At 38.2% G+C, this 26,953-nt stretch overlaps 1 protein-coding gene across 15 annotated transcripts in view; it reads right to left on the minus strand.

Moving 5' to 3' along the window:
- The window catches only part of CASK (calcium/calmodulin dependent serine protein kinase), a 355,071-nt gene that overhangs the window by 84,409 nt on the left and 243,709 nt on the right, over nucleotides 1–26,953 (minus strand). For 11 of the 15 annotated variants that reach the window (XM_040468984.1, XM_040468986.1, XM_040468995.1 and 8 more), the window contains exons 9-12: nucleotides 26,083–26,166; nucleotides 14,819–14,918; nucleotides 10,631–10,648; nucleotides 898–1,019 (exon numbers count right to left, since the gene is read on the minus strand). In XM_040468984.1, coding sequence (XP_040324918.1) covers nucleotides 898–1,019; nucleotides 10,631–10,648; nucleotides 14,819–14,918; nucleotides 26,083–26,166 — 324 coding nt within the window. The remainder of the gene's footprint in view (nucleotides 1–897; nucleotides 1,020–10,630; nucleotides 10,649–14,818; nucleotides 14,919–26,082; nucleotides 26,167–26,953) is intronic. The other 4 variants (XM_040468985.1, XM_040468998.1, XM_040468997.1 and 1 more) reach the window with 1 other exon arrangement.

Consider the following 26,953-nt stretch of genomic DNA (forward strand, 5'->3'; position numbering starts at 1 on the left):
TGTGAACCTATATAAGCATAAAGAATGTAGCATTTCCCTAACTTACTTAATCGATAAATAATTTAACCAGTACATTTAAGATCTACCCCCTTCCCCCTCCATGGCAAGGCCAATCACTCTCTCCCAGAGCAATGTGCTGTAGAATACATCCTGGGGAATGTTGCTTTAGAATAATTTGTGTCCTATGGTGGATTAATCAGCACCAAGAAGTGCTAGGCACCGCAAAGCAAGTAACATTCTTTTAATACGGAAGGTTTTTCGTGTAAAAAAGACTAACACGTACTAGCAGACTAATATGTACTAAGAAAGTTTGCACTGCTGAAGGCAACCAAGTTATCTAAGAAAGGCATGTTACTTAAAATGTGACTGAAATAAAGGCAGATGTGAACTCCTAGCTTCTGATTTTTCTTTGTATCTCAATCTGCTGTCAGTGGAGCCTGTCGTATTTAATGATAGCATATATTCTTATGTTTTTAAGGAGAAGACTGAGTCCATAAAAACCAGCAATGTTAAATATGAAATGTGTGTGTGTGTGTGAATTAGTCCATTACACAGTATCTGGTTTACTTTTCTCTCTCTTATACTCATGCTTCAGGTATGATGTTTTAAAACATCTTTAGAGCAACAAAAAGTAAGCACAGCTAAGATCAGCAGATTCCCCTAAGAGAAACACACACACACAACATACATAAATAGACTTATAGAAGTCTTTTCATGGTGACTTACCTTTGTACTATATATACTTTATTTCAGTTATGAATCTATAATGGATGATTTCCCACATTTCTCAGACTGAAGGCAACTGAAAATGGACTGTTAGGATGGATGCCTGGAAATTCATGTAAAGTAAAAAAGGTATGCTAAAAATAAATAAATTAAAAAAAGAGATAGACTTACATCTAGTAGTGTGTGAAGATGCTGATCCTGGAAAACACTGTGTAGAAAATCTAAGTCCTTTTCACTGCAGTCTGTAAGTGCGTGAATTTCTTCCAAGCTGTCCAGCACCTGTGAGACTGCTCCTATGGGAAACAAACAGGAAACAGCCAGTACAGAAAGTCAATGTCAAACCAACCTTTGTAACCCAGATCTTGCACTTCAGAACAATGGACCAACAAACAGAACTTCAAAGGTTCATGTCTGTACTCAATAGTCTTCAATGAGTTTCATATTGCTTAAGGATGGAGTATTTTCAGTGAGTTTCTGTTTGCGACAATGTATTTGTGTGCTTCTCATTTTTCAAAGTACGTACATTGAAGCTGGTCTTACTTGCATTAAGGAAATGCATTAACTATAACTGAGTTACTGGAAGATCTGGGTGCAGCAAGTTATACATTAGGAAGAGGGTGTCCTTTCCTTGACCATATGATGTTTTAAAATATTACAGAAATAACACAGGCGAGCCTTTCTTACAGGTATATTCCATCAAGAACTGAAGGCAAAGCCAGCTGTAAATCTGAGGGACAAGCCTTCGACTAGGTGCTCCTGCTGAGTAAAACAAGCTTATTAGGATTTTTAAGGCTGAAACTTAAGTTAGTAAAAATCCCAATGCATTCTCCCTCCTTTCCATACAAAGTCAAGAGAATCAAGTTGTTCTCAATCTGTTAGGCCCTTTTTATTCAAAAGACAAAGACAAAGGCTGAGCATATTGACTGACACTTCCAAATACCTTATTAAATATTAGGGCAAATCATTTCTGCAGGGCAAAGGAAATGGTAGTGTGATTACTTTCTTTAAAATTCCTTCTTATAACCTGGAATCCAGAGAGGCTTCAGTAGGGAAAGATATATACTGGGGAGTAACAAAGTCACTTACACAGCCTCAAAGAAATGATTATTTTCCTCTGCAGACAGTATGCAGATACCTACTCCAGAGAAAGAACCCTAAGAGGCTAGCTTCACAACATTCGTGTACACAGTGTTTGAGAAATTCTAACAGTTAAGTGCCTCATTGCATATATAAGTCTTGGATCAGTTTTCAAGCAGTGGTGATTTTGCCCCCCATGGGGACATCTGGTAGTCTGGAGACATTTCTGTTGCCACAACTATGGTGGTGGTAGGGGGACAGTTTGTGCTATTATCATCTACTGGGTAGAGGCCTGGGATGCTATTAAACATCCTACGATACTCAGGACAGCCCTTCATGAGAAAGAAGTATGCAGCCCAAAATGTCAATAGTGCTGAGGGTGAGAAATTCTGCTTTAGATCATGATAAAAAGTCTTGAATCTTTGTGTTCTGGAATTCTATGCTGTTTCTAATTACTTTTGGCCTTGGACCTCATCCAATTGCACACACTTATTGGTGAGAATGTAAATTAGTATCACTTTCCCAGGAAGCAATCTGGTAACATATTTCAAAGAGCCTTAAAAATGCTTTTGTACTTGGACTTAGTAATTCCATTTCCAAAAAAACTACCTTAAGGAAAAAAATAGGAAAATGCAAAAAAGATTTATGTATGAGGATATTTATCATAGAAAATATCAAATAATTCAGAATGATCAAATAAAGTATAGAACATCCACAGAATGCAATATATAGCCACATGGAAATTACTTTGAAGAATTTAAAGACATAGAGAAATCCTCAATGATCTGAAATTCAAGAAAGCAGAATGCAAAACCACAAAAACTTGCATATTCCCGACTATGACTGAAACAAATACATATACAAGCTCAGGAAAAAAACAGAATGAAATACACCAAAAGTGTAACAGCAGTGATCTTTACTTTCCTATTTATACTTCATTCTGTTCTTGTCCATATGTTCCAAGTTTTCTACAATGGAAAAAAGTTGCTATCTAAGCAACTGCTTTTTGCAGTATGATTTAATTATGGTAAAGATTTGGGGTGTAAGCCACAAATCAAGTGGTTATCCACGTGGAAATTACTGTGGGTATTTTTTTTTTTTTTTTTTTACAAATTTGACTTTTTGAGATAATTGTAGATTCATGTGCAATTGTAAGAAATAATAGAGATCTCATGTACCCTTTACCCGGTTCCCCCAAATGAGAACATCTTGCAAAACTGCCACACAACATCACAACTGCAACAATGACACTGACAGTCAAGCTACAGTGTATTTTCATCACCAAAGGGACCCTTCATTTTGCCCTTCTACAGCCACTCTCATTTCCTCCTATCCTATCCCTTCTCAACCCCTGGTGACTAACTAACCTGTTCTCCATTTCTGTAATTTTCTCATTTTGAGGATGCTATATAAATGGAACCATATGGTATGCAATCTTTTGAGATTGGCTTTTCTTGACCCAGCAGAGATCTCTGGAGATTCATACAGGTTGCTGTGTGTATCAATAGTTTAATTCTTTTTATTGTTGGGCAGTATTCTGCTGCATGGATGTACCACAGTTTGACCATTTGCCTACTGAAGGGACTGTGTGTGGATACTTTTAAATTTTGAATGATTATGCCTACGAGTCTCTTGGTATTCTTCAACTAAAAGCATTGAAGGGGGTATCAAGGAGGATAAAAAAAAGGTACAAGGCACAAATCAGTCCTCATTTCCCTTGCTGTTTCTGAAAAGGCATTAACCAAATCCATTTCCTTCTACCTGTTCTTCTTGTGACTTTTACTTTGTTCTGAGTAGGGGGGAAAAAAAACAACTCTGGAAATTAGTTCAAAGGCAGCTCTCTCATCATCCCTTACTGAAAGCCTTGTAAAACAAGAGATAATATGAAGGAATTAGTTCCAAATGTCCCACTGAGCCCCTGACCCCTGCACATCATCAATAGCAGAGTTCAAGGATACCAGGTTTATGAAGTTACTAAAGCCAGTTCTAAACTTCCGGACTCACCAAACTGCAATAACAAAAATACCAACGAAATGTTTGTATACTAAAAAAATTCAACAGATACCACAGAAACCTAATTATCACTTTCATTCAGTTATCTTAGTGGAATCTTACCTAGTTTCTACTGTTTCTGCCAGTATCATTTATGCAGATACATCATCTAGGTGGCAGTTTATTAATACTCTAAGATTAAAATAAAAGAACCTTGAGGTGCCTGTGTGGCTCAGCTGGATAGGCATCTGACTTCAGCTCAGGTCATGATCTCACAGTTTGTGGGCTCGAGCCCCACGTCACGCTCTGTGCTGACAGCTCAGATCCTGGAGCCTGCTTCGGATTGTGTGTCTCCCTCTCTCTCTGCACCTCCCTCTACTTGTGCTCTGTCTCTTTCTGTCTCTCAAAAATGAATAAACGTTATAAAAAATATTCGAAATACATGGGACACTTGGGAGGCTCAGTTGGTTAAGTGTTCGACTTTGGCTCATGGCATGATCTCGCGGTTCACGAGTTTGAGCCCCATATCGGTTTCTGTGCTGACAGCTGGGACCCTGGAACCTGCTTTGGATTGTGTGTCTCCCTCTCTCTCTGCCCCTCCCCTGCTCACGCTGTCAAAAACAAATAAAGAAACTTAAAAAAAAATAAAATAAAACAACCTTGTATTTAGTGAATACCAAGAGGGCAAGTCTAACCACTGGGAAGCAATTCTGGCTATACCAGGCCAGGGCTGTATCACTTGTTGGTCTGTGAACTCCCAGGCTTCCATGTAATATCTGTTTGGGTTACCTTATGTGTGCACTTGTTCACTCTTTTGTGCTGTCAGGTCCTTAAAGCAGGTCTACATTTGATTCATTTTACAACACCCACAAAGTATGCACTGAATTAAGTTCTAAAGAAACAAAATAATAACAGCGGCTCCCAATTCTTGAGTGTCTATTCTGTGCCAGGCACATCTTCAGGACAAGGCAGTAAGGTAGATATATATTACCTGACCTTTCTAGATGGGGAACGGAGGTTCAGAGAAGTCGAGGAAGTGGGAGAACCACGATTCAACCCCAGTATGTCTGGCTCTGAAGTCTATGTTCTGCCTGACTTACTACATGAATTGGCTGTATGTGGAGACATAGGAGAAATGTCAACAAGAAGCTACGTGTGGTTTATGCATGGATATGGAGGCTAGAAAAGAACCTGAACCCTATCAGGTTGGAAAATAACCAAACCCTTTAGTGAACATTCCTACTTCTTGCCAGGTGCCAGGTGGGAACTTCTGAGAAAACAGGTATGATTCCTGGCCTTGAGGAAGGGGCTCTCAGGCTAGTGTGTTAAGCAGGCATACTATACCCTGAAGTAAATGATCTACAAGAGGAAAAAACAAAGTGTCACAGAAATAGGCTGCCTAGCGAGACTCTGGGACAAACTTAGAGAGGAGGTGGATGAACAGGAATTCAACACCTCCACCTGGGGTCTAATGTGCTCTGATGGACGAAGAGGATGCTTTGCTGGAAAGCACAAAAGCACAAAAGTATTGTTAGCCTGTGTTTCCAGTAGGCAACACTGACTGGGTCAACAGGTCTATTTAACCTCCTTGGATCTTGTCACCTTTTCTGAACTGATTTATATAGTCTTATCCTGTACCCAAATATAGTTCACTTTGGGGCTTTTCAATCACAAAAAGAAGCATTTCCATAGCTGTACTCAAGCTGCCTAATGCAGTTTCTGTAAAATGTCCCAAATTTTAAGTTCCTGAAATTAGGCAGGAAAATGACACTTTTTATTTCATTTCTCCTTTATCTTTTCACATTGAATAAATGCATAGTTTTGGTCTAACCTCAAAATCTTTCTTTACCCTTGATCATTGTAAGACTTTCCACTGATATCTCTCTCTCTTTCCACTGATATCTCTCTTTCTTTCTTTGGGTATGACCACCAGAACCACAGAAACACATTCTTCATCTAATATATACATACAACTGATATCTGCAGTTCAACACCAAGCCCATCTAAATGTCCCATAATTTTTCAATTCATTATAAGATATATAGGTATATGAAGATACTTCTGGGCTTTTGCACTGCTATTTGTTTTGAACATTGAGGCAGTAGTAATAATTAACACAACACAACATAACAGCGCGCCCACACACACACACACACACACACACGCACACACACACAGGTTCTTAACTGCTACTGGTATTTATTTTGTGGATTAATCCTGTCATATCTGAAAGAACTATTCACTTTCCTCAAACACTGAAAAATATGTTTTTTTCCCCTATAAAACCTTTGAATAAACTTGTAACTGCCTTGAAAAAATTCAGTCGCTAAATAGCACGAGTTCACCTCAGGGGGCAATATATTTAATGGCAGGACTGTAGGTATTCTATTCACTTTTGTATTCCAGGTTGAGCTTTGTTAGAGGGCTTTGCACAAAAAGACACAATGAAATGCGTTTGATTAAAATTATTTTTTTCTGAGTAAATTCTGAAGAATTAAAAATCAAGCATTATAATGCAATACCTAAGCACAGAAAACAGCTTATTTTACAGCGCAGTTTCTTTGAAGTCATAATAAAATTATTTTGCTACTTATGTTTGTGTAAGTTTATAATTTCCAAAGTGCTTTTATTTATTTTTATCAAAAATTTTTTTCAATATTTATTTTTGAGAGACAGAGACAGAGCATGAGTCGGGGAGGAGCAAAGAGAGCAAGGGAGACACAGAGTCCATAGCAGGCTCCAGGCTTTGAGCTGTCAGCACAGAGCCCGACGCATAGCTTGAACCCATGAACCGTGAGATCATGACCTGAGCCAAAGTTGGATGCTTAACCGACTGAGACACCCAGACGCCCCTCCAAAGTGCTTTTATAGTCATTACCTTATGTGATTCCACAGTAGCCCTGTCCTGTGGGCAAGTGTTTTTTTTTTTTATTTAAATTTTTTTAATGTTTATTTACTATTGAGAGAGAGACAGAGCGTGAGTGGGGGAGGGGCAGAGAGAGAGGGAAACAGAATAGGAAGCAGGCTCCAGGCTGTCAGCACAGAGCCCAACATGGGGCCTAAACTCACAGCTGTGAGTGAGATCATGACCCGAAATGAAGTTGGACACTTTACCGACTGAGCCATTCAGGTGCTGCAAGGTAAGTGTTTTTATACTTGGAAAATTGGAGGCTCACCAGGGTCAAATGGCCACAGCAGTGAGCAGAAGAGCAAGTCCCAAAAGTCAGGTTTGTGACACTTAGTCATTCTACTACAGATGGACTCCACCTGAAATCATGTTTCACTCTCAGCAACACGTCTGAATAATTTGCACTTGGTCATGAGAGGATGTCCAATTTCTATCCTTTCTTTAATCTCAATTTATTTCCCATATAAGGCTTATTTTTGTAGGCCTTAGGCCAAAACTTTCACAATGATAAATTAGAAGGAAACAAAGCTCTGCCTTCAGGCGAATATTTTATTTTCTGCCCAATTCATATGGTGATCAAGTACGTATCTAAAAATTAGGTTGATACGAGCACCTGTTGGCTCCGTTGGTTGAGTGTCTGACTCCCGATTTTGGCTCAGATCATGATTTCACGGTTCACGGGATTGAGCCCTGTGTCAGTCTGTGCTTGGGATTCTCTTTCTCCCTCTCTCTCTGTCCCTCTCCTGATCACGGGTGCGTGTGCTCGCTCTCCCTCAAAATAAATAAACATTAAAAAAATTTAGGTTGATAATTATACACTTTAACTTTGAACATTTCCGCTTTTTCTAAGAACCATACTATGCAAACAAGTTTTGCAAAGGTTTTCTGCTACTATTAAGAAATAATAACCAAAAAGCATGAACTTGTCAACTGTTTTAAAAATGTTTTCTATTTCTTTAAAGAGGAATATGCTTTTAAGGTCAATAAAAACTTTGAGTCCAGAACAACTGCATCACAAGATTAGAAAAGTCTCATGAAAAAGTTGAGTAGAAATAATTTGAAAGGAAGAGAGAAAAATAAACAGAATGTTTAAGCTAAAAATTCTCAGTCTCAAAGTGGGCTGAGTCTGTCTTCAAACAAATACCAAGTGGGAAGAGTTGTCCTCACTACCTACATTATACAATTGTTAGCAATTTGCAATATTTGCTTTATCACACATCTATCTATCCATCAATTCATGTCGTTTCATTCATTTCTTTTTTTAAAGTTTTATTTACTTTAATGAAGGGGTGCCACCCAGGTGCCCCTTCATTCATTTCAAAACGAGTGCCAGAGTGCACATCATCACTACACTGCACCCCTAAACACTTCAGCATAGATTTTAACACTTCTCTCTCACAGGTAAAATTTACAAAGTGAAATATACAAATCTTAAGTGTACTGTTCAATGAGTTTTGATAAATGTATATACTGCATACATCTGATAACTGCATACACACATGCATGCAAGTTAGTTCGGTAACAAAATATTTGTATGTGTATATTTAAAAAAATTATATGTATAGCTATAAAATCCAGTGTCACTGAGCAAATTAACCATCTGAACCTAGTCTAGCTTTTTCTGGAGTTACCAATTACCTCTCTCCTATTGTATTAGCAATCCCATTTATACAACACTGAATTCACCACACACACTCATTCATATCACCTACTCAATCAAAGCCCTTACCTGTAAGCACAAGAGCATTTTTTAAAAATCTGCTTACTAAAGTATAATTTATTAAGTTCAAATTCACTAATATAAGTGTCTATTTCATCTTTCCAAAACAGTTCCCTCTTGTCCCTTTGCAGTCAAAAGCTAGCTTCCCCTTATCCCCTGGACAACAGCTTTTATTCCCACTGTACAAAGCACATTCTGGTTATCAATCAAGTTATAAGCAATAGTGAATCCTGTAATAGAAATTGTATTTTGGACTTAAGCATTTGAACTATATGCAATTCAAGCTATGAAAACTTACACATGGTGATAAATCCTTTAGATTCTTTATGTGTATAGGGCAGATGCCTCAAAATTTAGTATTAGTTAAAAAGAAGTACACCCTGTAAATGGATTCTGTCGGAGCACAAATGCTATAATTCTAATGCCATTATGCTTGTTAAAATAGTCTGTTTTCAAATAGCACCATTGTTAGGCACAGATTTGTCAAAGCACTTTAAATAGCATTCTGCTAAGTGCTCATTCATATAAAACTTTACAACTATGGAAAAGCACTACTTGATACCTCTAAGACTCTTTCATTTCCAAATGACATGATAGGTCTACTGATTGAAAAAAAAAAAAGGAGAGACGTGCTAAATCTGGAGAAACAAAAACAGTTACAAATGGGAAGTGTCTCACATTGTAATAGTCATTAAAATGTGGACAGCCTCTAAAATGGCCTCCAAGATCCTGCCTCCTGCTATTCACACCCTTGTATAATCAAATCCCTTCCCTGGAGTGTGGGCTGGACTTATTAACTCATTGTGATGAAGAGAATAGTGCAGAAATGATAAGACATCACTTCTGAGATGGCTTTTGTCTGGGGCACTCTTACTTTTGCCCTCCCTTTTTGATCATTCATGCTGGGAGAAACAAACTTCTATGTTGTGAGCAGCCCTAGGAAGGAACCCATTAGCCAGTAAGGAACTGCAGCCTGTCAACAATAGTACAGTGAGTCTGGAAGAGAATTCCATTCCCACCCCTGCAGTCAGGTCTTCAGATGAGATTGCAGCCCCGGACGACAGCTTGACTATAGTCTCATGGGAGATCTTGAGCCAGAGGCGCACAGCTAAACCATATCCAGATTCCTGACCCACAGAAAGCGTGAAAGGATAAATCCTGCTTTGAGGGGATTCATTACACAGCAACGGATAACTAACATACTGTGAGATTTTTGTATTAAATCAGGTGCAATTGGAGCTATGAGTAACAAATGCAAGACAATGTGACAATGTATCCAATTATTAGCATCCATATTTTCTGATTTATTTTTGCCTCTTATATACTTTCCCCCAGTAAGTACAACCTAGAGGTAAAGGTTTATTCTATTGTTTTAATGGAAATTACTGAAATAATTATAGATTATCATATACAATTGTAAGAAATAAAAAAAAAAAAAAGAAATACAGAGATCCCTTGTATACTTTGCTCAGTGTCCCCAATGGCAACGTTTTACAAAGCTATAGTGTCATCACAGCCAGAATATGGACACTGATACAATCCACCCATCTTATTCAGATAGCCTTACTCTTATTTGTACTCATTTGTGTGTGTGTGTGTGTGTGTGTGTGTCTAATTTCTTACCTACTTTTTACTTTAATATTGTCACATAATCAAATTACATTCATTTGTAATTAAAATCTAGCCATTATATTAGTCTTTATAAATGGCCTTCCCAATGGTAAAAGTTGTTGAGACACATGAATTTGGGAGTTTACTCCACAGCTCCATATTAATTAACTAAAAATTCAGTCAATAATAGAGAGTAGTATAAACTGCTTACAGATGGTGCGATCGTCAAAGGAAAATTCACTTACCCTGAAAGCTTTCTTGAAAGCAAAACTATAAAAAAAAGTTACCCTTTCCCCCAAATTACCGTATTCGTGCTTGAAATTCAGATGTGAGGTAATAGTAAGTGCAGTTTAAATTTTAACACTGCCTGTCTTCCTCTTATGAAAGTGAGAAGTTAGTACTATTTGTATGGTAATGCCTCGAGAAATCAATATAGCCACGTACGTTTTGATTTTGTGGTCAGGCAGTGTTAAAATTCACAAGCAAACATCTAAACACAAACAGCCAAGGAAAAAGTCAAGCCGCTTATGAACCATGCAAAGCCAAACACTTTTGCATAAAAGATAAAGCTTAGAGGAAAACAAAGGGATACCTACTTTCTGCTGCTAGAAGTCCTAGGAGGAAGGCAGCATATGGACAAACAACAAACAGTATGATTTTAGAGCAAGCAGGTTATCGAGCTACAGTTGGGCCCTGTAGATGAGCCACAAGAAACATGGTCCCCCAGCAGAGCCCAAAGCAAATCCTTGTGTTCCATGAGCACATTCCTTAGGACTGATAAGTATTTCAGTCATTAAAACACTGGGATCGAGGGGTGCCTAGGTGGCTCAGTTGGTTGAGCATCCGACTTGGGCCCAGATCATGATCCCACAGTTCGTGGGTTCGAGTTCCTTGTTGGGCTCTGTGCTAACAGCTCAGAGCCTGGAGCCTGCTTTGGATTCTGTGTCTCCCTCTCTCTCTGACCCTCCCCTGCTCACACACTCTCTCTCTCTCTCTCTCTCTCTCTCTCTCTCTCTCTCTCTCGAAAATAAATAAACGTTAACAAATAAAAAACAAACAAACAAACAACAAAGCCACACTGGGCTCAGATTCTCACTTTGATTCGAAATAGGAGAAAAGATTTCGACTTTGGATTAGTAAGTAACAAAGGAACAATACACTCTTCATCATGTGATTAAACTCATCAAATTCTAGTAAAAGTACAATGGGCTGATTTTGATAATCCGGATAGAAAAAATAATCTCTTACATAAAAATTGTTTTACAATGTAAATAGCATACCTAAACATGATGGACTCTTCTTTAGATGACAAATCGGGAAACGGATGAATTTTAAATTTGTTTTTAAATTGTGATCTTAAATAGAATTTGGGGGGGACTAAAATAGGATAGTCAGCTTTTAATTTTGTCAAGCAAGGCCATTAAAGAAAACAACCTATTTATTATTATTTCATAGAAAGAACAGGCATTATCTAAAGATGAAAAACAGACTGTTCTCAAGAAAGGGCAGTTGTCCTTCTCAAGAACCTTACACTGTTCTCCAATGCCTCCTTCCCTGGAGCCCCCCACTCCCACCCTACAAACACATGCGTTCTTTCCTTTTTAAAAAAAAATTTTTTTTAATGTTTATTTTGAGAGAGAGGGAGAGACAGACCACGAGCAGGGGAGGGACAGAGAGGGAGACACAGAACATGAAGCAGGCTCCAGGCTCTGAGCTGTCAGCACAGAGCCCGACGTGGAACTCGAACTCAACAAACCGTGGGATCATGACCTGAGCTGAAGTCGGCCACCCAACCGACTGAGCCACCCAGGTGTCCCGAAACACATGCTTTCTGATCATTTTTCTCTTTTTGCCACAGGCTTGCAAGAACTTTCAGGTAATGCTGAAAGGTGCTTTGTGTTTTGTACTGTAAAACAAGCCCATGCAAATTTAAACAGAAAGATGGTGGACAGATTAATATTGCAACTTAAAATAAATGATGCACAATTTAAAGATTAGAGTTAAACAGACAAAAATTTAGGCTGGAAAATGGAAATATTAAAAAACAAAAATGAAATATAAACTGAAAATACAGATGTGTTAATTTATGAAAGTGTAAGGCTCTTGTGTGAGTCCAGATAAGTATACAATAGGCTTTCTGCCGCCAAGCATATAGCCTTCGCTGTTGGTTGCAGAAAGGGAAGTTTGCTGGTAGAGAGCTATTTCATAAACAATGCTGATACAGTAGTATAATACCTCCCTTTAAATGGTTTAGTATTAAAAATTAATTTTAGGAACAGATGAATATTTCCTGACAGTTGTGTGGAAGTTAGGGCAATATTAGAATTTTCTTCAAAATGTCCCATTGTCTTTGGGACGGACATTTGCATGTCAAATGAAGATACAGACTTCTTACAAGATCATTAAGATCCAGAAATTTAAAAAAAAAAAAAAAAAGGTGTGACTGCAGGAAAGGGAAGCAAGAGGGAACGTGAAATTGTGAACAACTAATTCAAGAGCTTGCAGGCTACCCACAAGACAGTGGGGGAAATTTCGTTTTTGTTTAAAAAGCAAATTTTGTAATCAGAAGCTGTTTTGACCATATCACTTACAGATTGTACTGAAAAACAAAAAACTGGGTAATAAAAATGTATTTGACAGAAAATTAAGTGTGTCTATAACTATGGGCAATTCCTTCCCTAAAAGAAAAATTCGACTCTTTAACAGAATGGAACACTTAAGAGCTCATTAAACTCTTGCCAGGCAGAGGTACATATTAAGGGGCAACAGTAAAGCTTAGGTCTGTGAAGCTACTGTGAGGACCATACTGCTCCCCAGGCCCGATTTTAAGATGAAAATGGTGTTAGATCTTGACCGAAAATCTCTTGATATAGTCCAAGTTTGTGACTGCATCATGTAGTCACAATACAACATAAAACCATTACTGGATCCGCTTGTGCCAGACAAGTCTACTGGAAACAGTGTGGAGGGAAGAGAGAGGTTTGAGCTAGCAAACACCAACCGCAGTGCTACGGGTGGAGGGAATAAATTGGACTGGAAGAAAAAAGACAGACATGAGACTCCCATTTCCTCAGCAAGAAGCAGCCAGCAAGACCTTCTCTTCAGAGAGTCTCTTTTCTGAGATTCCCATTTCTGAATGTTTTTGGAAATCACCTTCACTCAAAAGAGGAAGATTCACATCCCAGTTGGTAAAGGTCAAAATGAGGAACTACACAGCTATTGGAATGGGGAAACTCAATTTCGTTCTTTTCCACCAGGTGTAAGCAGCACATACCAATTGATAAGAACATGTGTGTATGGGAACGTGTCTGTGTATGTACGTGTATAAACACAGCCAAGGAAGAAGCAGAAATACTGACGAATGCTCACAGTGGTGAAGGACCACCCTAGCAATACAGGAAGTATGTGCGAATGCTTCTTGAGTCCAATGGAAATAACCTGAATATCGAATGAGCCAGTCCAAAAATCAAACCAATAGCGCAAAGGCAACCACATGGCAGATACTGAGTGACTCTAATGTGAGAAGGGAGAAAACCTAAGGGTGGAGGGCATAGGACTCAGACGTAAATACATAAATAAATGAAATTTATAAAGTGTAACACACACATACGTGCATTTACATAAATGTATAAATGGATACTATGGGTTTTTACTTTTTATTTTTTTTATTATTGCTTAAAAATTTTTTTTTAATATTTAATTTATTTTTGAGAGACAGAGCACGAGTGGGAGAGGGGCAGAGAGAGAGAGGGAAACACAGAATCCAAAGCAGACTTCAGGCTCTGAGCTGTCAGCACAGAGCCCAACACGGGGCTTGAATCCACAAACTGTGAGATCATGATCTGAGCTGAAGTCGGACCCTTAATGGACTGAGCCATCCAGGTGCCCCAGGATACTATGGATTTTTAATAAATGATCCTTGAGAATTCCTCACTAATAAAAATGGAAATCTGAGCACTTTATAAAATAATTTTGTGAACACTAGTGGATTTTGTTCCCCCCAGGGGTCCCTATATACATTTGATCCAAATAGGTAACCCTTTTGTGTTCTCCTCTGAATGCTTGTATGTATGCGTTATAGATTTTATAAAAAAGAGAGGAACTTGTAAGTTGTTTCGAGAGATAACTTACGAGACAGCTTTACATTGAAAGATAAAATTAAAAGCAGTGTTGCCCCAAAGTCTGATATAGTTGACAGGGGAAAATCTTGTATCAGAAGTTTTTTTGTGGGGGTGCCTGGGTGGCTTAGTTAGTTAAGCATCCAGCTCTTGATTTCAGTTCAGGTCATGATCTCACAGTTCGTGAGTTTGAGCCCCCATGGTGGGCTCTGTGCTGACAGAGCTTGGGATTCTTTCTCCTTCTCTCTCTGCCCCTCCCCTGCTCATGCATGCTCTCTCTCAAAATTAATAAATAAACATCAAAAAAATAAAAAAGAAGTTTTTTGTTGGGGTATAAGGCAATCAGAAAGATCCAAAAAGACTGACTACAATGTTGGATTAGATGAAATGCAATGTTGGGTCTGGAGTGGGGAAAAGGGAAGAAGTACTTCTGAGGTAAAAGGAAAACAATAAAATGCTGGTTTTGGAGTACCAGGGGAAAGCAACTTCGGTAGTAAAATTAGAAGGAAGCAGACACATGTGGATGGAATTTGGCTGCTGACAAACTTCCTCAGAATTCCTTGGGATATCTGACTGGATTCACAGGAAAGGTTTATTTACGGTGGAAAAGAGAAGATGTAGACACCAAATGATTCACACTGGTGAACGGACGAATGGTCCAATTACCTGAGGAGGTAGGGTCTTCGGAGAAATCTGGCAACTCTTCAGGGGGGTCACCATAGAATGAGTTGAATTTGTGACTTGACACAGCTGCTAGTACTGCACCCTAAAAGAAAAAGATGGAAAAAGATATTAAAGCACATACGTGTAAAAAAGTTCAATAACAAATGCAAGGATTATTCAGAAAGTCAAACCTGTAGGAGGTGACAGCTAGAAGAGGGGTAGCTTGTAAATGAGTTTGGATTCCTTGAGATTAATCACATGGGCATATATGAGAAGAACACCGCTGGGGATTGGGAAAGTACATGAAACCATTCACATCTTGAACTCAATCATGTACACAAAACGGAATATTCTGCAGACACTATGAAATGATGCTGAAGGATGTTTAATAAAACAGAAAGATGCTTGTGAGTTACATAAAAAAGGTTTTAAAACAATCTATAGTATGACCTCATGTTTGAAAAAAAAAAAGATTAATATGGATATAAAGACCAAACATATACCAAAATGTTAGTCACATTATCTCTGGGAAGTAGGAATGAGTCACTTTTCCTTTTTTAATATCTTTGCCCCCCTCTCTTTTTGTGAATGACTATGTGTTACTCTCAGGCCACACAGCAGAACCAACTACAGGTAACTCCTTTTATTTATTTTTTTTTTAAAGATCTTATTTTGTTTTTATTTATTTATTTTAATTTTTTTTTAAACTTTCTTTATTTTTGACAGAGACAGAGTGCGAGCATGAGCTGGGAAGGGGCAGAGAGAGAGAGGGAGACACAGAATCCGAAGCAGGCTCTAGGCTCCAAGCTGTCGGCACAGAGCCTGATGCGGGGATCGAACTCACGAACTGTGAGATCATTACCTGGGCCGAAGTCAGACACTTAACCAACTAAGCCACCCAGGTGCCCCTTATTTTATTTCTTAAGTAATCTCTCTACCCAACATGAGGCTCAAACCCACAACCTCAAGATCAAGAGTTGCACGCTCCACTGAATGAGCCGGCCAGGTGCCTCTACAGGTGACTCTTTAAACAACATGCACAGGTTTCCCTGATTCCTAGTTGAGAATTACTGTCATATGGAATGCATGACATAGGACTGCTGGGTGGAGAAATCTTGGGAATTGTTTCAGTAACAAGAAGAACAATACCAGTTATTTTGTGAAAGTGTTCAATTCCGCGACTGTTAGGCATGGGTCGGAATATCTGGGTGTGTTCCTTGGCTGGGCCACTTTCTAGCTGCCTGATACTACTTGAGTCAATATTAAAACTGACATAACTTACCTTACAGAATTGTCAAAAGTCATAATGTATATGAAAGTGCTTTGTGAACTGTAAAGCATTTTGTAAGTGCAAACTGTCACTAATCTTAGTAATATAGAGCTAGAATGTGAGCACAGCCTTTTGCTGGTCTAGGTACAATTACTCATTTAGGTAGTTTAAGGATTAAATCACTTACATAGTCTATATTTTAAATGTTGAACTTGAGGATTTTTCTGAAAAGATAAATCTTTTTTTTTAAAGTTTATTTATTTATTTAGAGAACGAGCGAATGACAGAAAAGCACGTATGGGGGAGGGACAGAAAGAAAAGGAAAGAATCCAGAGCAGGCTCCGTGCTCTCAGTGCAGAGCCCAACATGGGGCTCAATGTCGTGAACTGTGCCATCATGACCTGAGCTGAAATCAAGAGCCGGATGCATTTAACTGACTGAACCACCCAGGCGCCCCAGAAAGATAAATCTTTTTAGGCATTTATTAAATATATGAAAACATTAATAGAAACACATTTCCACAAGTTTCATTTTGGCGGGGGGTCGCGTTAGGGTTTCTTTCTACAAATATAAATGGAATTGAATTGAACTGAATGTAGAAAGGGAAGGCAAAAAAAACAGAGAAGTGATCTTGATGACACCATTCCAGGCAACTTATTAGATTTCTTTTTCTCTTTTTTTAAGATTTTATTTTTAAGTAATCTCTACACCTAATGTGGGACTTGAACTCACAACCTGAGATCAAGGATCGCAAGTTCTAACTGAGACAGGCAGGAGTCCCAACTTTTCAGATTTCTGAAAGTCTAGGGTTAATGTATGAGAAGTCTTTATGCGGAATTTTATAGTCAGCTACTGCGATGAAAAAAACAGCACCGAATGTTGAGTTCTTCTTTCTATAGTAGAAGCTTATTTCACTTTACATATATACCATGTTCCCTAAAAAGCTGGGTGGGAATGGAATTTTTATGTATCAAAAGTTTCCCACACACTGAAACTAAATTTTAGAGATGCTTTATTTTTATTTCCAAATGAAGTTCAACTGAGTTTCTTAATATGGTGGGTTTATATCTCAAGGCATGGTCTAGCTACTACTATGATCAAAGATCTACAAATAACTTCTGCCAGGAAAGCACTGTTTCAAAGAGCCTTGAGAGGTAAATTCTTTTATAACAATAGTAGCAAGTTCCTAATTTATCTTATGGTTAGCAGTTTTCTTTATTTAGTCCTCTCAACTCAGTGACTGCATGTGGTTTGGATATTCAATGCAAAGCTATTATGTAAAACACAAAAACGGTTCCAAAGCAGTTTATGGATTTATAGAATTATAACCTTAGGAGATGATTCATTCTAAGAGACTCATTTTGCATATGAGGAAACTCAGGTCCAGAGAGGCTTAGCAACCTATTAAGGTCGCTGCCAACTTAGAGATAAAATCAAGAATAGACAGAATGTCTACTCACAAGTTCAAGGGTTTTTTACTGTACCAGGGGTCAAAAATTTTTTTCTGTAAAGGGCCAGATGGTAAATATTTTAGGCTTGCAGGGCATATGGTCTCTGTTGACACTATTGAACTCTGCTATTGTAGCATGAAAGTAGCCACAGATAATATGTACGCGAATGTTCACTGCTATGTTCCAATAAAACTTTACATGTAAACATAGGAAATGGGCCAGATTTGGCATGCAGGCCATAGTGTGCCAACTCCTGTACTACATTATTGCTATGAAAGAGACCGTGGGTACAGCAACATCAATCTACATCTTATACAGGTAGTTCTTCAAGCTTCCCAGTTTATCACATCTTTGACAAAGAAGTTTTCTGCCTACTTTAATTTAGAAGGGAAAGTTTAGTATGTTCTGAGAGTGAAACATAACAATTGTGAGTTAAGACTATTCAGAGTCTGCTAAGATAACTAGCATTAAAGATGCAATTTTGGACTAAGCAAGTTAGGCAGATTCTAAATTCAAACAAAAAAAGAACTACAAGTAATTAATTCTCAACTCAATCTCAACTATTGTTAGTATGTCAAACATCAAAATGGAATACTCCCAGTTAGATGATTCTGTGTCTCATTTAAGGAAGTGGAAAACAAGAAAATGGTTGGCTCAGACTTCTGCTAAGTTAAACTACTGAATGCACCTAAGGAGGCAATGGAGTTATTAAAAAAATTTTTTTAATGTTTATTTTTGAAAGAGAGAGACAGAGAATGAGCAGGGGAGGGGCAGAGAGAGAGGGAGATACAGGATCCAAAGCAGGCTCCAGGCTCTGAGTCGTCAGCACAGAGCCCAACACGGGGCTTGAACTCATGAACCGTGAGATCATGACCTGAGCCAAAGTCAGATGCTTAACTAACTGAGCCACCCAGGCACCCCTAAGGAGGCAACAGAGTTATTAAGAAAGGTATAGGAGAGTGAATACAGAGGACTTGCTGACTTGAAGACCACCACGAAGGGCCAGTACTCCCTTTTTGGTGCTCCCTGAGCTCAGAAACAAGCACCATTGGATTTGATAGCACAACAGGGAGGTATGTTTTAAAAAGTCTAGATACAAGACACACAAGTTTTCAGATGACATGGAGAGTAAACTGGGTTTGCACCCAAGTGGCAAAATAACACACAGTCACGTTGTAATATACTAAGGGGGCAAAACCCATCACAGGGCAATACAAATCCACATGTGACATAAGGATTTGAGAAAGGATCATCTTACTAGGGTTAAGAGCACTGAACTTCAAGCCCTACAAAGGGTGAAGGACTTGGAGAGGTTGAGGCTGAACAGAGATGATCCAGAAGGCCGGAAAATCATTTCAAGGCAGAAATGTTAAAGGATTTGGGTTGATTACATGTAAGAAGTAGGCCCTAGATGATGAGGGGAGAGGCTTGATTACATCAGAGCTCCCAATCTCTGTACATACAGTCACAAGCAATGCTATCATTCAGTAGAGTTGGCACAGTCTATGTGTGTAGGATACTCAAAGAAAACTCAGATGCAGGTCTAAAACCAGGAATTTTTTATCACATTAAGTTGGGCCATCTGACTAAAGTTGGCTGTGCTATTTCCTGTGAAGAAGGTTAACAATGAGACTTGCAAGTATAGTAGATAGGACTATATTTAAGAGCAACTGCACAGAACAGTATCTTAGGAATCCTTTTGGACTCTGTGAAAGTATTTTATAAAGATGGTCGATTAACGTATACAATAGCTTTCAAAAGCTAGACAGCCGAACTTAGGAAGTAATACGTCCTATATTTCACAATCAGAAACTAATAGAATCGCTTTGTAAAAGTCAATAGAAAGATCAAAATCACTTCCAATTTTTATCTATGTAAACTGCTTATACTGGAGGAAGTTTTCAGAATCAGCTGTGCCTTTTGGACACCAGGCTTACTGCTCTTGAGTAGCTGGAGCCCACAGCTGCTGTGCTGTCTTACTGCCTCTGCACCACCCCTTACTACAGGAGAGGACTATATGTAAATGCTGGCTTTCATCAGGGCACAAAGGTCCTTGATAAATCCTTAAGTTAGCTCTTGTTGAGTTTACAGAAAGGCGCAGTGTGCCAAAAGGCAGCTGTTAGAGCTTCCTGGTTGACCTCTCAGAAGGTGATGTTTAGAGGTAAGCATTACTTTTGGAGGTGCCAAGACTCCTGATGGTGCTGTACAATAGAACTTTCTGGGATGATGGAAACGTTCTATACCGGTACTGTTGAGTACAGTAGCCATCAGCTGCATGTGGTACTGAACGTGGCTAGTGCAACTGAGAAATCAAATTTAAAATTTCATTTGACATGCATGAATTAAAATTAAAATTTAAGTAAGCACATATGGCCAGTGGCTATTGCGTGAGAGAGTACAGCATCGTAAAGTGCTGGAAAATGGTATCACTAAACAAACTTTTTCTAGTTCTGCAAAGTTCAGGAATTTGAGGGACCAACTGGTAATTCAGAGAAGCACACAGACCAGATACTTCTGCGGTTTGCAAAATCAATACAGGAAAACTGTAGTTATCGGAAATCTCCCTCATTTTTTGTATATACAGTGTAAGGAATAAATGTTTTTATCCTTTAAACGGAATCACATGGATTCAACTTAACCATTTCCTAAACTGAATGCAATACATTTACCCAAATACAGAATACTGCTTCTATTTTTTGTTTCTTTCTTTCTTTTCTTCTCCTTTTTTTTTTTTTTTTTTTTTTTACAAAATTTATTTGACATGCTTCACTGTGGGGAAATTTGCTTTCTAGAGGTAGAAATAATTCATGAACCAAAGGAGATGATTTCTAGAACAGATTCCTCTCCTTAGTCTCTTCCCTAGTTAGACAAGCTCAGATGCTAACGGATGGTCCCCTAGTACCTCCTGCAACCTGACCCCTTGCTCAGTAACTCCAAGTAGATGGCACCTGGGGTTAGCGTACAGGGGTGTCTCCTTAAGACATACCCACAGAGCACAGATTTTTCCAGACAGCCTAGATCAGTCTGTCCCACGCATCCTAATATTCGATTTGAGAAAATAGGATTCTTATATCTAGTCTTGTACTGAGGCCTATGGAGTCTATTAAAGGAAGCATTGTTTCTAGAGGATTTTTTTAAACTGAAGTATTAAAATTCTAGAGCTTAGTGTAAAACAAAAAGAGGGGAAAACCCAACATCTGAAACATCTGGTAACCAAAATGAGAAAAAAAATTTTTTCCCATCATCATTCACAGATGTAAAAACAAAATAACACAAGAGACGAGAATAAAAAGAAGTGTGATAATTCAAATCACATGCAGGGTTCCATTAACTTTTTAAAAATCTACATGTGAAAGGTAGTCTGAAAATGATGTTAATGCTAATTGCCCAAATAATTTTCTCATAGGGATTTGTTGTCTCCTAAAGCCTGCTGAGAGGTTAAATTCCAAAATGAATGTATAAATATGGAAAGAAAACACTTTCCGATTGTTTAGTATCGATATTATTGTAATGAATGAGTAATAGTCTTGAAATTTCAGCAAAGTATAATGAGTATTGTTTTATATTCTGGCATTAAAAAGTTTCACAAAACTTTCAGAATGAGAAAAAGGTTCAACCTCAAAAGTAAAACTCACCACCAAAAATACATAGAAATTTATTCAAACAGCTTTTTGGTGGGGAAGTTATTGAAAGAAATCACAAGTCTTAAATACACATACATACTTTTTGATGGCAATAATTCCAGTAGCACAGAACTTGTCCTAAGAATATAATCACATACCAAGGTGGGCAATGCAAAAATATTTATGGCTGTGGAAAACTGGAAGCAATCTGTGTCCAACAGCTGGTTAATTATGATATGTACAATATGACAGAATTTTGTAAAACCATTACAGTTTGTGCTTAATGAGAGTAATGACTCTCAATAAGGTGGACATATCAGAATCAACCATGAGGCTGTTTTAATAAACACACGTCCCTCCAACCTCTGGCATAACTGGGGCTGAGGGAGGGGTGGTCCCTTGGGTGAGCTGAGTGGTATGGTGAGCCACTGTTACTATGGGAATGTGTCATATCCCTTAAGTGTACTGAAGAGGAAACCAGTATGTAAGAAGAATTTTTGTCACGTGGTATAAAAACAAGTAGGGTATGTGAAATTCACATAAAATTAACCACTTTAAAGTGTACAATGCAGCAGTATTCAGTACATTCACAATGCTGTGCAGCCAACATTTCTGTCTAGTTCCAAAACACCATCACCTCCCTCCCTCCAAATCTGCATACCTATTAAGTAGTCACTACCCAAGACCTGGCTATCACCAATTTACTTTCAGTCTCTATGGATTTACAGATATAAATACCTATTCTAGATATTGAAAAAAAAAGGAATCATCCAAAATGTGGCCTTTTAAAACTTTTTTTTAATGTTTTATTCATTTTTTTGAGAGAGAGAGAGAGAGAGAGAGAGAGAGAGAGAGAGAGAGAGAAACAGAGTATGAGTGGGAGAGGGGCAGAGAGACATAGAGACACAGAATCTGAAGCAGGCTCCAGGCTCTGAGCTGTCAGCACAGAGCTTGACGTGGGGTTTGAACTCATGAACTGCAAGACCATGACCTGAGCCGAAGTCAGACGCTTAACTGACTAAGCCACCCAGGCACCCCAAAAGTGGCATTTTAAAGGTCTCTTTCTGCACATGGATATCCAATTGTCCCCGTGCCATTTGTTGAAAAGACTTCTTTCCCCCATTGAACTGCCTTGGCGCTTTTGTTGAAAATCAACTGACTTCAAATACAAGGGTTTATTCTTGAACTCTCAATTCTATTCCACTGATATACATGTCTACTCCTATCCCATACTAGTACCAGAGTCCTGATAACTGTAGCTTTATAGTTAAGTGTCAAAATTGCAAAGCATGAGTCCTCCAACTTTGTCCTTTGTTCAAGATTGTTTTGGCGATTCTAAGTCCTTTGCATCTCCACATGAATTTTTAGGATCAATTTGTCAATTTCTGCTCAGGAGACTGTGTTGAATCTATGGATCAACTTGGGAAACACTGCCATCTTAACAATACTGGGTCTTCCGATCCATGAACATTAAATGTCTCTCCATTAGTTTAGATTTTCTTAAATGAACTTTTTAAAGTGTTTATTTATTTTGAGAAAGAGAGTGCAAGTGGAGGAGGGGCAGAGAGAGAATCCCAAGCAGGCTCCACAGTGGCAGTGAGAAGCCTGACATGGGGCTTGAACTCATGAACCATGAGATCATAACCTGAGCTGAAATCAAGAGTTGGATGCTTAATCAACTGAGCCACCGAGGTGCCCCCTGTCTATACATTTTAAAAAGCTTTTAAAAACTTCGAAGTGTTAAGGTCAATGACTAGAAAAAAAGCTAAAATGGTATGGAGTTATTGGAATTACAGTTATTCATATACAGAATGAGTACCAAGTCAAAGGTATAAACATTAAAATCACAGTAAAACAGTAACAACAATAATAATGTTAATAACAAATAATATGTATGGAACACTCATGACTGCCAGGTACTTTTGTAACTACTGTAATATATTAATTCATTAAATTCTTACATCCCTATGAGTTAGCTATTACCATTATCCCCATTTTGTAGATAAGGAAACCAAGGCACAGAGAATTTAAATAACTCGTTCAAGGTTACACATTAGTAAGTGTCAGAGCCACGATTCACGATTCACCAAAGGCAATGTAGCTCCAGAGCCCACTCTTTCCCATAATGCTGTTCTCTTTCTTCTCGCCATGGACGATAAAAATTTCCTTCCTCTAAGTATGAAAAGCAATATTCTACTGCTTTCTGTGAACTTCCCTTTTAATCATTTCAAAGGGAGTAAGAAACAAACAAACAAACCACAATGGGTTGTTGCCTAACATTTGAGGAGCTTAAAAACAGTGTCTGGATACAAGGATGGGTACCTAGCTGTTCATTTGTGAAACAGAGTTGTGTGGTGGTCTCTGAAAGCTAGTAAAGTTGAAATCTGTGTTCTGGAAGCTCAAAGAAGAGGCAGAATGAGGAGAATGAGTTCTTGCAGATGGTAAGCATAACATACTTTAACCAGGATGGCTGAATGACATAAAGGAATACAGCCTTACCAGAAGCTGAAAAAAATCTCAATGACAACCCTGCTGACAGTCCTAATTCTAGGTTGTCTGGTGGGTCTTGAAACTTTAAATAGTCCTGCAAAGGGATGTGGTAAGTTCATATGACCCCTCTCTGCTGTAACAGCTTTGCCCTGTCCAAATGAATCTCAGTCACCACTCTGGCTATTTTAGGCCCAAGTCTGGTTTTGTGGCACTGGGAGAACTACAGCATGGGTTTCTCGTGATGGGCAAACCTGAGCACTATGGCGAAAGGCCTGGACTTGGCCAATGAAAGGTTCAGCCCCAGACAGGGCAATGTCACAAAGGCCAAAGCAGGGCCAGAGTTAAAAAGACTAGGGAAGAACTGAGAAAAAAAGTATAATTAATGGTTCCTTTGGGGAAGAAATGAACTTCAAGAACAGCTGACAAAATTTCACTTTGGATAGTAAGATTTTTTTTTTCTCTTGTAGGCTACAGTGGTTCAGATGTATGTCAAAGTCTTGGGAAACTTCTTTAGGTGCCATCTTGATAATGGCATGTCGTTAATAATTATTTTTGCCAAGGACTTTTAAAACTTTTTTTTTTCAACGTTTTTTATTTATTTTTGGGACAGAGAGAGACAGAGCATGAACGGGGGAGGGGCAGAGAGAGAGGGAGACACAGAATCGGAGACAGGCTCCAGGCTCCGAGCCATCAGCCCAGAGCCTGACGCGAGGCTCGAACTCACGGACCGCAAGATCGTGACCTGGCTGAAGTCGGACGCTTAACCGACTGCGCCACCCAGGCGCCCCATGCCAAGGACTTTTAAAGCAAATAGAGAAGAGCCAGTTTGGAGTGCTGACTGTAAAAACAATTAGGACAGAGGCTTAATGGAGAATCATCATCACCAATAATGACATGTTACAATTTCCTTTGTTGTATAGTAGCACAGTTGACTTTTCACAATGATGGAAATGTCCTATGTCTGGGTGATCTGATTCATTAGTCACTAGCCACATTTAGTTACTGAGCACTTGAAATGTGCTAGTGTAACTGAGGAACACTTTTGATTTAATTGTCATTAATTTAAATTTAAAAAGCTATGTGTGACTAGCAGCTACTAGACTGAACAGTTCAGCTCTATAGCATAATATCGTGGCCTACATAGTTTTCTCCCCCATCCACATAATGTTCCTCAAAATCTAGAGCTGTATATATGAAATTATTCAGATATTTCAGGGGTTGAATAATAATGAATATTACTGCAATTTAGGACATATACAAAAATACTTATAAAGTTTTATAGTTGGTGGGAGTCACATGGCTAAGGAGGACTACTAACCAATCAACCACTTAGAGGACAGACTTAAAGATGATTTTTTTAATCAAAAATAAATCAAATAATAATTTTAAGACCACAATATAAGAATTTCCTCTGTTGGGAAGAGGGGGGGAAATGTCCCATACAGTTTTTTTACTAGTGTTAAGACACCTGGGTGGCTCAGTTGAGCGTCCGACTCTTGATTTTGGCTCAGGTCATAAACTCATGGTTTGTGGGTTTGAGCCCCATGTTTGGGCTCCGTGCTAATGGTGCAGAGCCTGCTTGGGATTCTCTCCCTTTCTCTGCCCCTCTCCTGCTCTCTCTCTCTCAAAATAAATAAACGTTAATTTTTATATTAATAAAATAGTTTATTATTTTATATTTGGTCTTTTTCAAAACCTTTTAAAATCAAACGGGCTCCCCATATGGGATAATTACCATTTTTTTTTTTTTTTTTGGTGAGATAGAGGATAGAGAGAATGGTAAAAGGAGAAAGGTACCTAATAAGAATAAAGAAAAGCTAAGAAAAGTAATTTGAAAATATTTTCTAGTAGATCAAGGTAGTGGGGATTCTTACTGCTTTGTGATCATTGTCTAATTAATTCTAATCCAGTATTGTTTCCACTGAACTAAACTCACATTTTTCTTGTCAAAATATTTAAGTTTGAGAAAATGTGGCCTACATTCATATTCAACAATAATGGATAATAATAGTGAATTCCTGGGATGCTTGGGTGGCATCTGACTTTAGCTCAGCTCATGATCGTGGGTTTGAGCCCCGCATCAAGCATTGTGCTGACAGCCCAGAGCCTGGAGCCTGCTTTGGATTCTGTGTCTCCCACTTTCTCTGCCCTCCCCAGCTCGTACTCTCTCAAAAAAAAAAAAAAATAAACGTTGAAATAAAAATGTAAAAAAAGATAGTAAATTCCTATTTCAAAAGTAATTACATCTCTGCTATAAATTTTTAGGATGATACAAATCTAAAATGTGATTAATCTTTCATTTATTTTAACATTTTGTTTAGATTCATACTTAGATATTACCTTAAATGATTTAAAAAACAAAACCTTATTGAAATAATTTTTAGAAGTGAGAATTTAGCTGTCGGAAAGCTTTTTGCTGATTTCTTTAATTACCTTTAGTTTCCTCCTTGCATTGAATTTCCTCAGTTGCTCTACTGTTTCTGGAAGATGAATCTTGTAGGCATAACGATCCCGCTCCTATAAAAGAAGAAAGATAATGAACATATGTAGCCATTTAAAAAAGTGAAGAAACAATCTAAAACAAACAGTGAAGCCCACATTTCTTAAACATGAAACTTAAATTCTAAAATACTGGAGATTTTATTCCACGATACTGGTAAACATTCTCAAATGAGGGATACGAAGGTCAAAACTGATAGTAAAATAGTATTTTATTTTCAGCAATAATAAAGGGTTAAAATAATGGATCAAGTAATTTTTAGATATATGGCTATATGGCAAAGATAATTAAATCATAATTATGAAGGTATGAAGTTACCTTTGACATGTTCTTGTCAGGTAAAATGAGCATTTGAAAAATTAACTTCACAAATGATTGAGCATTCGGGATTGTCAGGAGTAACTGGATTTTTTTTTTAGGTGAGTGATCACTTTATGTATGTATGTATGTATGTATGTATTCATTCATTCATTCATGTGAATGGGCCCAGCGTGGAGCCCAGTGTGGGGCATGAACTCACAACCCTGAGATTAAGACCTGAGCTGAGATTTTAACCAACTGAGCCACCCAGGTGCCCCAGGAATGACTGGATGTTAAAAGATCATACTTTCTTCGCACTAGAACAAACTTTTCAAGGCCATCTAATTCAAGCATTTCCTCACGTGGGATCCTTTTCAATCCCCGAAGGACGATTATTCTGTTTGACTTTGTCCAGTGAGTGATCATTCTTTTATGGCAGCTTACCACAATTCTAAGAAAGTAAAAAAGTGTTTACTTAGCCTGGGCCCACATCTGGCTTGTTTG

Source organism: Herpailurus yagouaroundi, unplaced genomic scaffold, assembly GCF_014898765.1.
Source record: "Herpailurus yagouaroundi ecotype Mexico unplaced genomic scaffold, PumYag 67793, whole genome shotgun sequence".
Lineage (NCBI taxonomy): Eukaryota > Metazoa > Chordata > Mammalia > Carnivora > Felidae > Herpailurus > Herpailurus yagouaroundi.